This window comes from Rhynchophorus ferrugineus, unplaced genomic scaffold, assembly GCF_030347505.1.
Source record: "Rhynchophorus ferrugineus isolate W39M unplaced genomic scaffold, kcgeb_rfMv2 rfM8, whole genome shotgun sequence".
NCBI lineage: Eukaryota > Metazoa > Arthropoda > Insecta > Coleoptera > Curculionidae > Rhynchophorus > Rhynchophorus ferrugineus.
This window is the reverse complement of record NW_027472587.1, coordinates 34,550,369-34,569,949: the sequence shown is the minus strand read 5'-3', so window position 1 is coordinate 34,569,949 and position 19,581 is coordinate 34,550,369. Positions and strand designations below refer to the sequence as shown.

Sequence of the window (19,581 nt, the reverse complement as noted above, 5' to 3'; positions counted from 1 at the left end):
TGAATATATTATATTTTGCTGTATTCACAAATTAACCCAAAATAGGCTTTTACATTTAATTATTGAAATTCAGTTAAGTATTACATCATAACAATGTAATAAGTATTTATTACAAATTATACGTACATTTTAAGAATATAATTACAAATTAACTCAATTTTAATTATTTTTTATCTTCTATAATATAAAAAATGTATTATGAAGAACCTTTTATACCCATCGTTTATCTTAAAACAATTTTGAAGGAAAAACAAGAAAATAAAACAATATATAATTATTTATCAATACATGAACATTACCATAACAAACTCAAGTGACAGTTATAGCAAATTATTCGTATAATTGAAAAGTAAATCATATACTCACAAATTCATATATTAACCTAAAATCTCCCTTGAAACTCAAGTTCAGATTTAACTAGTGTATTTTATTGAAAAATATTTATGATATTCTTAAAAACATATTTAATTTTAAGCCTGGCTGCAATCATATTTTAATCTGATTTTAATAACTCTCACCACCCATCAAATCTTCAAGCTTCTTGATTTTGATTTTGATGAGATATACTCACATAAAGTTCATTGAATCATATTTACCTGTACTTACTTTCGTAGGGTCAACTATATCTAAAATTTTTCAATTTGCAAAATTCAGATATAAATTGAATGGATACGCACCTGGATGGAATGCCCACATATAACTGTTCTGATTAACAGTGTTATAATAATTTATGATGATTGATCCATTACTGCCTGCCATTTATAATTAAAATATGATCAGTATAAGAACAGATAAACAGCAAAATTCTTAATCTTACAAACAGAGTTCTTACCAGTACCAGAGTCAAACTCAAAATATATATTTTTAACAAACTTTATATTAATTATACTATATTTTATTGTTAGTTTTTATATATAAAAATACTTGGATTATAAACTGTGTGAATAATTAAACTGATGATAATAAAAAATCAAATCAGATAACATATAAACTAAATAGATAAAAATCTTGAACAATAAATAATATATTGAAATATGAGAAAGAACCTGAGTTTCAGTCAAATCAGAAGGACGATAGGAATTATTAGAGAGTAATATTAGATAAGAAGATAATTTTCTGCCCGTAGGCAATAAGTATTATTTTATGATTTCGGTTATACAATATAACTATGCTGACATACAGAAGATCACTTCAGTAAGGGATCTACTGTACAAATTTATAATCTAAATCTTATTCCAGTTGTTATTCTAACTTATTCTAAAGCCTATCCTAACTTATTCTAAATACTATTCTAACTTATTTTAATCAGTTCCTATGGCAGTTTGTATCTACGCACTTCACTGTCATCGCGCACATTTAACTGTTTGGCGAGAGCATTGGGATGCATTAACAGACTTTCAGAGTACCTTACACTAACACTTTGAATCACACTCGTTATGGGTTCTAATGGGACATCGACCATGACTCACAACAGTTTATTCTGGAACCTCTGAAGGATAGCTATGTTAGATTTGCTAGTAGTACCCCACAGTTCAATGCCATAGGTCTAAAGTGGATTAAGTATCGACTTATACAGCAAAATCTTCTTATTTAAGGATAATTTAGATTTACGCTCTATCAGCCAATACATTTGGTTTAGTTTCAGCCCAAGCTGTTTGCGTTTTGTGACTACATGTTTTTTCCATGTTAAACGTCGATCAAAATGTACACCAAATATTGTAACATTGTCTGGTTGCGGGAGTTCATAATTATTCAATTTTACTGAGAGACAAGTTGTTCTGGGTGAACAAAGGGTGAATGGGTGAATGCGTAGGTTGTGTCTCATTTTATTTTATATGCCATGTTCTCAACCACTATTCGACTTTGTTGAGATGTATTTGGAGGTTTCTTATAGCTGATATTAAATCCTCCTCTTGGTGTGATGATAAAATAGAATTGATTAATAAAATGTAATTTTGCCTAAAGGTTGTTTTGATTTAAAAATATTTGGAATTAAATGAGCTTAATAATATATTATGCTCATTCGGTTAAGTTAATAATGGAAATGAAGAACAGATTAACAATATACTTTATATTCACTAAATACATATATAAACTATAATAATTTTTAATTTATTTGATATATATGTATATTATCTAGATATATATGTTAAAAGAGTATTTGTTACAGCTTTTCCACTGCAAAATACCTCCACGTATGAAAGAAGATCGTCAGGAAATCTTAAGGGACCGTTAAGGGTAGTCAAGCTATGCCTTCTAGCAATAATAATACCCTCCCTTATTCTTGGGATTCCCTTGTACTTAAGATACAACGTATATGGGGCGCAACTGTATCCTCTTGCCATGTCCGATATGAGGATGCTTGACAACAGAGTGTCAACTACATGGTGTCAGGTGAGTACTTAAATTTAACACAACAGCAGTTATGTTGTATTCTTCAAATATATCATTTCTGCCGTAAAATGCCATCTGTTGATATATTTCATTATTCTTATATATATATATATATATATATATATATATATATATATATATATATATATATATATATATATCACTACATAGTATAAAACAAAGTCGCCTTTTCTGTCCCTATATCCCTATGTGCGCTTAAATTCTTAAAACTACGCAACGGATTTTGATGCGGTTTTTTTCAATAGATAGAGTGATTCAAGAGGAAGGTTTATACGTATAATACGTGCATAATATACTAAGGCAACATTGCTAATTTTAGAGGTTTCTAACGTGATGTCGTAAATTAACCTATTTTTTTAGGCTTATTTAGCAATTAGCAAAAACGCTGCCTAACCCTACGAGTTAGATCAAATTAATGTACTACAGTATTGTACACCATAAAAAGGTCTACAAAAAAGTCCGCGATGGTATATGTTTATCTTTTAGGGATAACCCACATTAACCATTTATATTGTTTACTTTTTACGTGAGAAAATGGCTTATTTACGAAGCTATTTTAAGCAATAGGGCATTAATCCTTATCGAATTAAGTACCTTAAATACAGTGTGCAATTAATATAGATCAATATGGTTCCTTACAGCATGTAAATTAAACAAATATTTTCGGAGATATTACAAATTTAAAATTTGCGTTTAAAAATGTGTAATGTAATAAAAATTGTATGAATTTAGATATTCCAAAGACAGCAAGAAATCTTCATAGTAAGTATAGGGGAAGAGGAATTGTTTTACTCCAAATTTAATGCGTGCAGGCCAAGGGCAGTAATGAATGAACCAAAAATACTGGATCGATTTTAATCATGTTTTCATTGAGTGACATAGGCATATATATTTTATGCCCGTGCAAAGTCGAAGCGGGCCGCTATGTTTTTATATACAACGTTCATATTTTTTCTGTAGTGTATTTAATTTAGTATCAGCATTGCACCCGTGCGAAGCCGGGGCGGGTCGCTAGTATATATATATATATATATATATATATATATATATATATATATATATATATAAGAATAATGAAATATATACAAATATACAAATAAAACATAATTCTAAAAATAGAAAAAAAGCGATTAAGCATTATTTTAAGCGCAAATATACCATTACAGAAAGCAAGGAAATACTTGATAAATACTATGGGTACTCTGACTTATCATACTGTCCCCGTAGTCTATTAATTTATGTATTTGTAAATATGCAATGCTATGGCAAAGTTGTATTCAATAACTCAGAATATAATGGGACGTAATTTGAGTTTGGTGGCTTTGTGATACCTATATTGTGACGAATTTCGGTCCGTTACCAACTTGTTTTCTTGTAGCAAATTATCATACATTAGGGGAGAACGTTTGGCTTTCATAATTTTATATTTTATTGCATATTTAGCTCATAGTTTCTTTGATTTTAAATGTTCGTTCCTTTAGACTGTGTTTGGTTACAGAAACTAGAGTCCCAATTCGTTCGTTTTTTTGTTGATGGATTGGAAAGACTATATCTATATTGATATTTAAGCTCTTTCAGAATGTTTTCCGTTTTGTATACAATATTAGTTAAGATCATGTACGAAATATATTGAGTTAATGATATAATATTCTTGGAAGATATAATATTTTTCGAAAACATACACAAGTTGCATCATTCAGATTCATTCACTTTTTAATGTTTGTAAAATAAACTTCGGATGGTTTGCTTCCTGTAAATATTATTGCTTCTAATTTTAGTTTAAGTTATTTTACTGGATATGGGCGTTTAATGTACTATAAATAAAGTATTTGTTTACGTATAAGTGAAGAGGGTTTTTAAAATTATAGAACTTAAATTGGACGTAGAGCATAGAGCATAGTGTATCACTCTTGAGGAGAATTAAAATGCTGCTATATTAATATACAATATATTGTTATTTACAAGCAAACTACTAAAAAAATTATAAAACTATATATATTACATATAAATCTATGTAAACATAAATTGAATACATTTTTGTCAAGGTTGCAGCTAGGACGACAGAACCAGAATGTTAAAAAATAGTCGAATGACGCTAGTACAACCAAAAATAGTAACTAAAATTACACAACTGAAACAATCGATAGTAAATAGTAACAAAATCAGTCGGACCAAAAATAGCGACAAAAAACAGTCGACTGAAACAGTCACTAGTAAAAAGTAGTAAAATCAGTCGAACCAAAAATAGCGACTGAAACAGTCGATAGTAAAAAGTAGTCAATTACTAAACAGTCGATAGTCAATTTCAGTCGAAAGTTCCTAACGCTACTAGAGAGAAAGTTAAGCCGTGGTTTGATAACTAATTTTAACTCATTCATTGGAATACTACATAGAGATTCCTTGAAAGAACATTGTAGCTCTGACAATGTTTAAAGTAACAAATCATATTACTTTGTTAGTTCTTGATAATTTTGTAGATAACGTCAATATTTTTACACGATTATTTACACAATTTTTATCTAATTTTGAATATTGTCTTCAAACAAAGCTCTTGTGTCATTTATTGTTAGTTCACATCGTAAATATTTTTGTTCAATAAAACATTTCATTGTCCTTTTATTATAAAATTAAGCGGATGTTACACGATAAAATAATTCAAAAATTATTACAGGATAGGAAAGCTTGTAAAGTATAATTTTCCACTGAAATTTTAATTAAAATTCGAAGACTTGATAGATTAATTCGCAAAATTGATATACCCAAATAATATTTTAGGAAAGTAATCATCTTTACTGTACAGAACGATTTCTCGGCTAGTTCCACGAATTCAGCTATTAATTATTAATTAATATATTGTCTATATTAAAGAACATACTGATACAGTCTAGACCTGTTCTTAATAAATATAATAATGTCAGATAAAGGTCTCGTGTGTATAAATTGGGACATTTATTAAACGTGTCTCGTAAATATTAGATATATTGATAATTTCTGTTACAAAACAAAAATTTTAATCTTCTTTATTTTTGGCTTATCTTATATCGAGTGAAGTAGTACATATATATTTGTTTTGTCTATTCGTCTATATGAAGAAGCTTGTTTTAAAATATTACTGTTTTGGTCTATTCTGATTGGGAATGATTTTCTTTTATTTATTCATTGAAACAGGAAACCACCCCTGTTTCATTGTTAAGGTATTAATGAGTTCACTCCCCAAGTTTGATAGCTTTTCTGTGAATAAAATTTACGGTTAAACTTATTTATTAAAAATAGAGATGAACTTTGAAGATATTTCAAACTTATTTATTTAATTTTTAGAGACAAAAAGTGAAAACCAATGCAACATTTAACGCCTTTCTCCTATCAGAACCGCCAAAGATAGCAAATACTTTAAAGGTCCTCTCCATGACGAGGCACTTTGTTCTTGAGGATGATACGAAGGAATATTGGGGATTCTACCTTTTGAAGGGGTCTTCAGTTACCGTGAATACTTGTGTCAGGTAAGGTTATTCTATGTACTATGTTGTTTTTATTTATCTACGTTTTATTAGATTAATAAACAATTAAATAATATAAAGGACTGCGGAAAAGTAATTTCGTTTCTCAAAGCGAATTTATTCATATAAGACGCTCGTTAATGTGAATTAATTCAAACCAGGCGTAGTTCATATAATCCAAGTATTTACATTAACCGTCAACTTTTCGCCAGATATAGACAACAGTCGAATTCCATAGCTTGTTTTAAATCATTGTTGTCATTACTAGCTACGAAATGTTCAGTCTCTTTCGTTTTTTTTAAGTTTATTTAATTACTTCTCTTTTATTTTGGCGCTAATTGTGATATACTTATCCTGTTGTTTTAAAACTCACTTAAAATGCGTTAAAAAATTGTTCATTTTAGGCACTGCCTACGAAAGTAAAAAAGTATGCTCAGCTATATTCATAGATGTATCACAAGCCTTCGATAAGGTTTGGCATGAAGGCCTTGTTCATAAATTACAGAAAATGTTACCAAAACAACACACCGAACTACCGAAATTGTATATTACAGTCAGAATATTTAGAGTTAAACAAGAAGAAACTTACTCTACAATAAAAGAAGCTAAAGGAGGTGTATTACAAGAAAGTGTACTGGGACCAATGCTTTGTTTATATACTTGTGATATACCATAAATATTATTACGATGGCTACACTTGCTGATGATACTGCGATTACAGCTGTCGGAGACAATAGTGAAGAAGCCACACCAAAATTACAACAGGCAAGTGACAATATAAATATTTGCACACAAGCTTGGAAAATTAACGAAAGTAAATCTGTGCATGTGCAGTTCACCTAGAATCAGACCGTACAAGTACCTATAACATAAAGTAACTATCATTCCATATAGCAACAACGCGAAATATCTCGGAACGAATCTTGATGCAAAACTTCGCTGGAAGGAACATATAAAGAAGAAAAGAAAATAACTGGAATTGAAATATAAGAAAATGTATTGGCTAATTGGAAGAAAATCACAATTATCAGTGCATAATAAACTGCTATTATATAAGCAAATATTGAAATCTATATGGATATACGGAGTTCAATTATGGGATTGTTCTACAAGGAGTAACATAAATAAAATACAAATTTTTAAGAACAAAGTCCTCAGAAGTATTGTGGGCGCACCCAAATACTACAGGACTGTCTACCTAGATTGAGACCTTCAGATACCCACAGTACATTACAGTCAGAATATTAAGAGTTAAACAAGAAGAAACTTACTCTACAATAAAAGAAGCTAAAGCAGGTGTATTACAAGGAAGTGTACTGGGGCCAATCCTTTGTCTATATACTTGTGATATACCACAAATGGAGAACATTACGATGACTACATTTGCTGATTATACTGCGATTATAGTTGTCGGAGACAATAGTGAAGAAGCCACACCAAAATTACAACAGGCAAGTGACAATATAAATAATTGCACATAAGCTTGGAAAATTAACGAAAGTAAATCTGTGCATGTGCAGTTCACCAGGACAGTTTCACAGGACTAACTATCTAGATTGAGACCTTCAGATACCCACAGTCAGTGAAGAAATCAAGAGAATTGCAAGGGGGCACGTGGAAAGACTCCATTCTCATGAGAATATTGAAGTATTGCAACTTTTGGATACCACCAGAGCAAGTCACAGGCTTAAAAGAATGAAACCATCTAATCTTGTGTAGTGTTGTGTAGCGAGGTGCATATAATAAAAAATACAGCAGTGACATGTATAGACATTATTTCACCAGAGACTGAGATAGGACCGATGGATCCTTCTAGTTGTAGACCTAGATTTAAGTTATCATAAATACAAATTGTGGTTAGTCGGAAACGACTAGTAACAATGTAATAATTAAATAATAAAAAAAAATTAAGCACTTTTTTAAAGTCTTTCTGTTTCAGCGCGTTCTATTAATTTTATGGTACGAATTTTCTACTCTTTTGAGTCTTTATACTGTATTTTATGTATTTCTGATGAAAATGAAATTTTTCAGTTATTTCATAGTCGACCTCAAGTATTAATATCAAGCATATTTTGGCTTCCCATCTTATCTAGTTTCGGTTTTATGTAGCTTAATAACGCTTATGTACCTATTGTCATAAAGGGCATCGAATTTTTCACACAGATTACCCTAGAATTTCCATTTTCAAAACACTTGTCTGAGAAAAATAATGAAAAATTTCTCGAAATACTCTCCTGTATGGCTTCATTGAATATGCGAATTCAAAGCCCGAAATCACTTTTTCCCCAAGTTTATGTATACTAAATGTTTTAGATGGCCAGGCGCATCTCTTATCGTCATAAGAGGTCACAGACATCTGCACGAATGTGCCTATATAGGCGATGACTCATCAGAAGAATTGGACGAACTCATGGAAGCTATAAAAGAAGGAACCTACATAGCCAATGAGGAAGATCTTCAGAGAATGAGTTCGAACGAATCGATCACTAATGATCCGGAAATGATGAAGAGACATAGAGCCGATGTGACGTTTCACAGGTAAATATCATTTAACTGGCTATTGTAAACACAGTAATTTGTTTTGAATATGTGGGGCTAAGGAATTTATTTTTGTTTTAACGGCGTCAATTAAAACGTCACATTTTATTGACTTTCACTGCAATATAATTTTGGTAGACTGTCTTAGATTTTGATAATTAACCGCATTCATATATTGTATGTTAAGTTTGAATTTGATGTTATATGCGGTGGCATTTATACTGATATTATTTTTTGCTTTGTATTTAAATATTTCACGTTCTTCCTGTTTATCAAAACAATAAATATCACTCAATAAGTGTCCGGTGTGACAGATTAATGGCACCATTTTTTTGTATTGATGGTACTACATGTTTTTAAACGAAAAAATATCGTATTTGATGTAACTTCCACTATTAGTTTGTAAGTTTTAGTGGTTTTAGTTTGCCATACATTTTACCATATATTTTCCATCATTTTCCACAAGTTTTTTCCATTTTTTCTGGATACCGATCGAAATAACGATGTTGGTTTTGTAACAATCCAATCATTAATCTCATTTTTTTTGGACTTCAAAATTTTGTGCCAGTCAAGTCATGTTACATCGATGTGAAAAAGTGATAATCAGAAGATACTATGTATGGCAGGTAGGCTGGGCGCTAAGAACTAACGCGCTCAAGAACGCTCGGAAATTCTTATTTTTTGTTCGAAAAGTATTGAAATTACAATGTTGAAATGATTAAACATTAAATTTAAGTCCATTTATGTGGTTTTGGATCTTTTAATTACATGTGAAGGTCTGAAAAAGTCGATTTACCAATTGCTAAGCTGTCTGAAAGATGTTTGAGTTTTTGAGGTGGGTTTTCGTCCAATAAACAGTTATCTTCTTCAATCGTCTTCTTGTAATTATCTTTGAACATTTCTGGGCCTCTGGGTCATTTTTTAGGATATGATGGAGCAGCATCTTCATAATTTTCAAAAATTAACGGATAGGGCTTCTCAGCAGATGTCTTCAAGCCAGATCTGGAGATTAGGGTGGACGAGGAAGCAATTCGAAGCCCAATTCATGGATTTTTGCCATCGTTTTCACTGACTTGTGACACGGTGCATTGTCTTGGTGAAGCAGCACTTCCTTTTCCTTCAAATGCGGCCATTTTTCGGCGATTTCGTCCTTCAAACGGTCCAATAACGCTATGTAATAGTCGTTGTTGATGGTTTTTCACAAATTAATGATCCGACAGCTGTCAAATTTATACACGCATCTTTCGAGATTTAGAGCTAACTAAAAATATATTGATTTAATTCTAGTGGCGCCATCTGTGGATCAGACCGGGGAATTTTCAATTGACTTGTTATAATGATTAACTTAATGATATTAAATGAAAAAGTGTTAATTTACGTAAAGACATGTCAAAACCATCGAATTTAACAGTCGGGTTAGATTGTTTAACAGTTGTTTGCACTAATACTTACTAATATCACAAAATATATCCAATATAATATAAATGATCTCTAGTCCAGTACACGAAGCGAACAAAGAAAACTATACCCTGAAAGACAACGTCGACACGTCAGATTTGACGGACTCGAAGATACTGAGAACAATTCTGGACGCCCTACAAACCAAGAAGCTGAAGGACAAAAACAAGCAGAAAGAAAACCATCCCCACTTTAAGAGAAACTCCACCATAGCGAAGAACGAAACGGCTAACTTTAATATTCACTCACCAGGTATGTGTTGGTGCTTTATATTTTGGTATCTTTATCAGCTCTCGACATAGTGATATCGATTGGTTTATTTTTTTTAATATCTCGGCGATTGATCTAATTTTAGATTGTTGTGTTATGGCGAGGATTATGAGATTTTCTTGATAATTATCAACTTATTACATAAAATGTGTTCGCTGGGGTCAAAGATTACCTAATGTTTTGTAACGTTCTAGGCTAATTATCATTTTTGCTTTTATTATGTAGATATTTCTTCGTTATTTTTCGTGTAATTTCATACTTTCTCACTTTTAAAGTAGCTTGCTTTGATTTATATTGGAATATTTTTACAGTTTCTCGTTTTGTTTGCTTTTTTGGCAGCTGATTGGTAAATTGACTTTATTGACGTAAAAGAAGGAACTTTTGTAGTACGATTTGTCCTTTGCTTCGAAATAGGCGTCAGTTTCGGCGATCACCTCTTCATTCGATGTTGATGGGTTCCATTTCTCGTGCTATCCATGCACGTGTCAAACACCTGTCGAGTGGTTTATGTTGAACTGGTTTACCTATTAGGCCCTTTGATTACGTCGGGGTCACCAATTATAGGAAATGGCCGACTAGACAATGTGGTGCTGATGAGAACAAGTGATGAAGGAAAATGCTATCATTATAATTCCACAGCTTACAGTCAATATGATGCTGTTAGTGCAAGGGATGCCGAAAGTATGTCGATATATGGATATTTTCTGGTCTATATATAAATATTTTTGATCGGTGGTATTCTTCGATATTAAAAACGTTAAAGATATTTCTCAAACACTTTTAAAACCTTTTAAGCCAGCTTGGTGGCGCAGAGGTAGAGGCGGCAGGACGGTGAACCTACTGTTAGTCGCGGGTTCGAATCCTGCTTGGGCATGGTCGTAAATTTATGTTTGGGATTGTTTAGTATTTGTGATTGTCTTCGGCAAGAGTGCAAAATCCGACAAGGAAAATGATCCCAGTCACGCCAGTAACCAGGTTGGGTAAGACCGGATGTCTTCTGGGATGATTCATAAGTTGGTCAGTCGGTAGGCTTAATGCCGAGGACTGTGGTTCAGAGCCCACGTTAAACAGTAGGTCCAGTCGAGATAAACCCCTACTTGGTATAAGGAGACTTTAAAATATGTATTTAAAAAACCTTTTAATTATTATAAATAATTTTTAAAGATTATTATTTAATTTTAAATGTTCAGTATATTTTGGTACATAATTATAAATATTCGTTAAGAATATCGTTATTTTTTAAAATGTTTAAATAATATCGATATTCTTTTGCCCTGATATATCAATATTTTAATTTTTTCTTAAAAATATCGATATTTTTCCTGTTTGTTGCGAAAAAAATCGATTTTTTTTTGTCCAATATATGGATATGTCGAATTTTTTTAAAAGATATCAAAATTGTTATATCGATATTTATCTCGACGGTCGACATTCCTAATTAGTGCCACAGAACTTTTCAAGTATTATTCACCAAATCGGTATTGAAAATAATTGTGGTTAACTTGTCATTCTTCTGCTTTTTCTCTGTTAACATATATCATGCTAGGGATGTCGAAAAAATATCGATATAACGATATATCGATATTTTTTTAAGCTGATATTTTTCGTTATTTAAAAAAAATTATTTAGTATATTTTGCTACTTAACTGCAAGGCTTTATTAAAAATACCAATATATATTGCAAAAAACATCAATATATATTTTTCCTTCGATATATCGATATTTTTTTTTAAATATCGAAAACTATATATCGATATTTTTAACCCCCTATCTCCTGCCTTTTTTATTTGGCTGATTGTATTGTTTTTCATCTAAAAGGTCATAAACTGTAATTTGTGTCTTTAGATTAGTTTTTTTTGTCTATATTCGAATCTTAATCGATTAGCTTCATTTAATAAAATCTTCATACAGAAGAATAAGAATAATAAGGGTTTGGAAATAGGTTCAATTGTGATATTTTGCTTTTTTTACACAAGTGGAAAGTCGATTTAATTCGGCCATTTGCCTCTATATATTTTGCCAAACTCTGAGACAATGTGTCTGCTTTGAACTAAACCATTTTTGAACTATTTTTATTACTTCCGTGCTGACAGTGCTGTTCTGCAAGCGTGTGCCCCATCGACACGTAAATTCGGATGGAGTCAGATCTGGAGAGTACGGTGGGTGCTATAAAACTTCCCATACAAGTGATTTCAACACTATTTTCACTGGTTTTGCTGTAAAAAAGGTTTCTATGCTGTAAAATCACCTTATTATGCCTTTGAGCGTATTTTAAATACTTTTAGATCAATGCATGGTACAAATTAATTATTTGTCGTCGCCACCCATCACTATTAACTTTTTCTCCAGATTTCGACAGTTTATAATTTAGGGTTTATACTATATAGCTCGCTGAATGGAGGTAAAACAAAATGAGACAGTGGTGTTAACATTATATGACCGTTATTTATTGACGATATAAAATAAAATGTGGAAAATACTAGTGATAACACGGATCTGCGCTGGGTTTACTTGTAGACGAGGTATGGGTAGTCGATGGTGGCACGTCTAAACCTAACGATGGTCGGTTACTGAATGATCGAAAGTACTCTTTAATAACATCCCAGATAAACGTCGCGGTGTTGCCAGATAATCGTTATCATTTCATAGTTGGCGTTGCTAGCACCCCGCCCGTGTTCAACATCTGAGATTATATTTCTGGTTATTCCACGATGTAAAATTCGACATGCCTCATGGTCACTGCAATAATATAGGACACCAACCTAGTCCTACCAGACATAGAGCATGGGCTGGCTTTGCTAGATGATAACCATTATTTTTTTCGCTTGGGTTATTCGAAATAAATCCATTTTTCAGCCCGATACTATTCGATGCAGATATAACTTCCTTTCATAGTTTTGGGGCATCATTTAACTGAAGATTCTCAGATTTCTTTTTTTGTCATTCAATTAATGTGGCACTCATCTTTTCATCTTTTGGATCTTACCCATTACTTGTAGTCGTTCACAAACTGCGATTCGGCTCACATTCACCTTTTCTTGGTCCAATAGCTCTTGCAACTTCACATCTTCAAGCGCTTTCGGCTCAGTAGAATGAAACAATATACGTTATGTTGAAATCATAACATTTCATACTTATGATAGTGAAATCTGTTAAAAAACTGGAAAGTAATTGCCGACACACCTGGTAAAAGCTCTCTTGATATCATTTTATGTATAGTTTCATAAAGATGTCATCAGGTAAAATATGTTGGTCTATTTCGACATGTATTAAATTTTCATTGACTTTTTTAAGGAGTAGAATATTATCGAGCCTTTTGTTTATTAATATTTGAGTGTTTAGAGCATCAAAGTATTTTTTTATTATGAATAAATCGCTCTGTATTTGCCTATAAGGTTGGATATTCATTTTTATCGTTCATATTCCCTTCAATTAAAATTCAAGAAAACGCTCTAATTAAAAATGAATGTTATGTAAATGATATCTTGGCAAAATCTGCGTTCTTTTTACAATAACATCGCAGTGTTTTTCGCACGAATTCACTTCCTATCTATTTGCTATAAGATTTAATTGATGTATGTCTAAGGTTTAAAGAGATAACATTAATTGTTGGACTCGTAAAATAAAATAAATGCGATGTTTGCAAATAATATATGTACGGGTTCGTCTAATGCGGCGATAGCTTGTAAAATTAATTTCTCACATATCACGATTGTAAGTGGGAAATAATATGAGAGTTAATGTTTTGATTGTTTGGCTTGTATTGTTCTTGGTCTGAACTATTAAATATTTTATACTCGATATAAACATGCTATTGTGATAATAAATAGTTCAGCAGGTTATTTATATTTTACCGGTTTATTTCCTTTATATTTCTAGTTTTTAAGAAATGTGTTAAACTCGATTTTTGGTATAGTTCCTTGAAGCTTTCTTTGTATTGGTTTTGTTAGCCTTAGTCAATCTCAAACCTATGTCCCCAAGAAACTTTTTTTGAGTTATCTCAGGAATGGTTAAAAATATGATAAAGCTAAATCAGATATTTAAGGAGGTTGTGGATTGATGTGAGAGTAATGTTCTCTATATTTTTAATCAAAGTATATCAATTAAAAACTTACTTTGGTCAGAACATATTTTTTTAAAACGTTTTGGAAGCTAAATTTAAATTATTGCGTGTTCTCATGTAATTTGATCAGTGATATTTAACGGGTTAATTGAAAAGTCCCTGGCCTACACATAGATGGCGCTACTAGAATTAAATCCGTATGTTTTTAGTTAGCCCTAACCCTCAAAGGAAATATGCGTATATAAATTTGACAGCTATCGGATCATTCGTTCGTGAATTATAGCATTCTGAGTAAAGCAACTTTTATTATTGTGAAAAAAATGGATAAAAAGTTATTTTGTGTGTTGATAAAATATTGCTTTTGGAAGGGAAAAAATACACTTGAACCAAAAACTTGGCTTGATGTCGAGTTTGGGGACACTGTCCCAGTAAAATCAATCATCAAGGATTGGTATGCTAAGTTTAGACGTGGTGAAATGAGCACCGAGGACGGTGAATGCAGTGGACGTCCAAAAGAAGTTGTTACCGATGAAAACATTAAAAAAATCCACAAAATGATTTTGAATGACCGTAAATTGAAATTGAATGAAATAGCAGACACTCTAAAGATATCAACTGAACGTGTACATCATATAATTCACGAATATTTGGGTATGAGAAAGTTCTGCGCAAAGTGGATGCAGCGCGAGCTCAGTTTTGAAAACCAAAAACAACGACAAGTTGTTGATTTGGAGCAGTGTTTGAAGATGATCAATCGTAATAAACCCGAGTTTTTGCGTCGATATGTGACAATGGAGGAAACATGTTTCCGTCATTTCATTCCGAAGTCCAATTGACAGTCATCCGAGTGGACTGCACACGATTAACCTGCTACAAAGCGTAGGAAAACGCAACAGTCTAATTTTAAACAACAGAATAATTTTCATTGACTATCTTGAAAAAGGAAGGACCATAAATAGCGACTAATAGCAGTTATTGGACTGCTTGAAGGACGAAATCGCTGAAAAACGGCCGCATTTGAAGAAAGAGAAAGTGCTGGTTCAAAGACAATGCATCGTGTCACAAGTCAGTGAAAACGATGGCAAGAATCCATGAATTGGGCTTCGAATTGCTTCCTCATCTACCGTATTCCCCAGATCTGACAATTCCTGTTCTCAGATCTCAAAAGAATGCTCGCTGGTAAGACATTTTCATCGAATGAAGAGGTGATTGTCGAAACTGAATTCTATTTTGACGCAAAGGACAAATCGTACTACAAAAATTGTATCGAAAAGTTGGAGGGTCGCTATAATCAGTGTATCACCCTTGAAGATAATCATGTTGAATAAAAAAAATAATTTTGTCAAAAAATGTGTTTTACTATTTCCATCTGTTTTACTTTTAAACATAAACCTTTTGCTTGCATAGAAGCAGGTGTCAGTGTTTCTTAAATATGTGGTTAACTGTTCTTATCTTGAAAAGTTACTTTATCATGTTTTTGTTTGAGTTTCATCCGTTTTTCTTTTAGTATATATCTTAAGAATCAAATCAGATGAAGCATAGTAAAAATATCTAACCTGGTACCAAATGAATACTGACAATGAAATTAGATTACTATTGCATACTTCTGTAGTAGAGCTTCTGTACAGTCATAACATAAAAATCATTTTTGCTCTTGAAGCATTTTGTTTATACCATATTTTATTAATATATTAACCTACCTTAACATATTAACCCTAATTACCAAACAAATCAAACCAAGTAAATTCTGAGTATGAAATTAGATTACTACTGTGTACTTCTGTAGTAGTGCTTCTGTACAGTCATAACATAAAAATATCATTTTTGCTTTCGAAGCATTTTGTTTATACCATATTTTATTAATATATTAACCTACCTGAACATATTAACCCTAATTACCAAACAAATCAAACCAAGTAAATTCTGAGTATGAAATTAGATTACTACTGTGTACTTCTGTAGTAGTGCTTCTGTACAGTCATAACATAAAAATATCATTTTTGCTCTCGAAGCATTTTGTTTATACCATATTTTATTAATATATTAGCCCACCTTAATATATTAATTAACCCAAAATGTCACAAAAATAACCTTCTAGAATTTCTATTCTCAAAGTTCATTTCAATATATTTTGAATGTGTAAATAAATGACGTTACTTTTACAAGGGATTAATACCTTTCAAACCAGAACCTTTTTTAAACCGAAATAACTTTCTCCCAAACTTTATATATTAATTTTGACACTAATCAGAAAATATTAGATTTAAATGGAAATTTAAATTTAATTTATATTATTTTTCTAATTTTTAGTAGATTTTAATGGTATTACACATCTTGTGTCGTAAATAATATTTCTATAAAATATTTATTCACATAACTATTTTATTATTGGTTAAGAATATTGGATTAGTATATTGAACATTTCTTGTAGTACCTAAATCTGCGACATCGGACGAAGTAGTTCAGGAACTCTTATACAAACTAAAAAATATGGGTGAGAAAGGTTCCAAAATACTCGAAGAAATAAATAAGAAATTTTCTGAGCAACTGACAAAAACCGAAGATAAACATCCGGATAACAATGGGCCCAACTTAAAGACGTATGGGAGGCATTACAACAAACCCGCTGTTAATTTTAACTCCAACATTGACAATCGCCGAAGAAGACGATCCATTACCGCAGCAATGGCGGATTTTAACAAGGATGATATCGACAACGATAAAGGACTTGAAGAGGTACATATATACAGTGTCGCTGATTATTTAACACATTAAATATTTATTATTTTTCTCCAGGGATTTGTACCTAAACCTGATGGTATAGCGGATCATCGAGATACTATCAACGAGACCGACACGGACCACGACATGAGCAACAGCGAGTTCTGGTCGTCGTTCTCGAGTTCGGAGGAAGCTCTTCTGAACTGCGAGGGGTTAATATTAAATTTGCCTCTGACGCCGCATCATAATTGCCATCGAGACTTAACCGACAAAGAAGCGGAGGAGACTTATTTAGCCAATTCTATTACTTATAGGTATGTTATTGTTTCTGAATATATATATATATATATATATATATATATATATATATATCCCTTATTATTATAATCCCTCTTTGAAATCTCAATGACTCAGAGTTACGGGCACATTCAAAGACAGTAGGACTAAAAATGTAATAATGTCTATCGTGATAAAACAAGAAATGAAAAAGAAAGTGTTGCGACGCAAATTCTTTCGGTTCTATTGTTAGAGGGTCTAATTTATTAGTCCTTTTAACCAAAGTTTTTGATATATATGACATGGAAAAGAATTATGACCTGATAAAAAAACATAACGTTTGCTGTATATTGAACGTCTGGTAAATATAGACAGTCAAAAAGATACCAAGAACAGACATGTTTCCTACTGAAGATCCTACTGAAAACAGGTCCAAGTCCAAAAAGAATGACAGCAACATAAAGCAGTATGGAATGTTAACTTAACACACATAACTGCAGAACTGTTTTGCGTGGTGTTAGTAGGGAAGCTCCGAGAACGCCATTTCGCTGCGTTTCATTGATTAGTTTAAATTTCCATTACGGACACCTCTAAAGAAAATATTTTTATTAGGAGGTAATGTCATTGCTTGAGAATTTCATATATATCACGCGACTAACCCCTGAATGAAAGTGGTTAAATTGTATGATATACGTTAGAATTGAGAAAACATACCAAAAAGTAATACATTAGAGAACAACAACAAAAAATTAAAATGTATTATATGTATTTAAATTACTGCTATACTTTTATTATGGTAAAATTGAGGAGTTAAAGAGACATATTGAAAATCTATTTAAAATAAAATAAAACAGTCATGAGATACAATGTTATCTATAAAATCGGTCTGATCTTGTTGGTCTAGGAATTTTTTTGTTTTATTTTGTATTAACGTATTTTTTAAACATACTTGTTGAAAAATGAATTTTTCTGACAGTATGCGTAGACCCAAAAATCCACCTATCTTGGTTAAGTAGGCTTAAGCCAAAATATTAGTCATAAATATCTTGACCAATATACATTTGTTTAAGTAAATGAAGCTTTTCAAAATAATTAAGTTTTTAATTGATGCCACTTTACAAATAATTTTTGCCTCTATATATATTGAATGGCTTTCCTGTAAAACTTTTGATGCAATATAATCACATTTAATAAAACAGTCGAAACAGTCGATAGTCAAAAAAACTAGCGATTTTTCTATTTACTATTTTCAGTCAAATGCACGGTTCGACTGTTTTTTTTTCATTCGTGTTGTCAGACGAAGATGTACGAACGCTCTCCTGTATAAATTATGAGAGAGGAAAGGACGGAGGTAATTGCTTGGAGCAGTTAATTTTATATGTGAGACAGAGATGTACATATTCCTTCAGGTATTAACTTAAAAAAAAAGGAAACAAGTAATTACTGAATTCTATTAACATGCGATTAATAATTTCATTTTAAATGAAGTAGAACTACTTTTATATTTGAATGTTCTGTGGATCTGTAAAAAGGAATGGAATTTTTCTGGGGAATGGAATAATAACCCACAAATGTTTTATCGTATTTTAGTATTCTAATTGCTATTTTTAAATTATACACTATAATACAAAAACCTAAAAACTGATTATGTACAATAACTATAAATACTAAATAAAAATTTAACATATACCTAATCATAAAAAAAACTAGTCCATGACATAACTACCAAAAAAATCATAAAACTATATATATTACATATAATATATGTAAGCATAAATTGGGTAGATTTTTGTCAAGGTCGGGGCTAGGACGACAGAGTCAGAATGTTAAAAATCAGTCCAAAGTAACTAGTAGAACCAAAAATAGTAACTAAAAGTACCCGACTGAAATAATCGATAGTGAATAATAACAAAATCAGTCGGACCAAAAATAACGACTAACAACAGTCGACTGAAACAGTCACTGGTGAAAAATAGTAAAATCAGTCGAACCAAAAGTAGCAATTGAATCAGTCGATAGTAAAAAGCTATCAGACTGCTTTTTCGCATAATTTAGCTCATTGATTACATTATATTAAAATGTGTCCCAAGAAAGGTTTACGAGCTAGAAAAAGGACAAAAGTTAAAAGCATAAATTGGGTAGATTTTTGTCAAGGTCGGGGCTAGGACGACAGAGTCAGAATGTTAAAAATCAGTCCAAAGTAACTAGTAGAACCAAAAATAGTAACTAAAAGTACCCGACTGAAACAATCGATATTAAATAATAACAAAATCAGTCGGACCAAAAATAACGACTAACAACAGTCGACTGAAACAGTCACTGGTGAAAAATAGTAAAATCAGT

The 19,581-nt window shown here is 31.6% G+C and overlaps 1 protein-coding gene across 3 annotated transcripts in view; it reads left to right on the top strand.

Moving 5' to 3' along the window:
- LOC143201138 (uncharacterized) overlaps nucleotides 1-19,581 on the top strand; it is a 41,520-nt gene that overhangs the window by 21,095 nt on the left and 844 nt on the right. For all 3 annotated transcript variants that reach the window (XM_076412017.1, XM_076412018.1, XM_076412016.1), the window contains 6 exons: nucleotides 2,171-2,394; nucleotides 5,734-5,915; nucleotides 8,226-8,450; nucleotides 9,946-10,160; nucleotides 16,673-16,977; nucleotides 17,038-17,276. In XM_076412017.1, coding sequence (XP_076268132.1) covers nucleotides 2,171-2,394; nucleotides 5,734-5,915; nucleotides 8,226-8,450; nucleotides 9,946-10,160; nucleotides 16,673-16,977; nucleotides 17,038-17,276 — 1,390 coding nt within the window. The remainder of the gene's footprint in view (nucleotides 1-2,170; nucleotides 2,395-5,733; nucleotides 5,916-8,225; nucleotides 8,451-9,945; nucleotides 10,161-16,672; nucleotides 16,978-17,037; nucleotides 17,277-19,581) is intronic.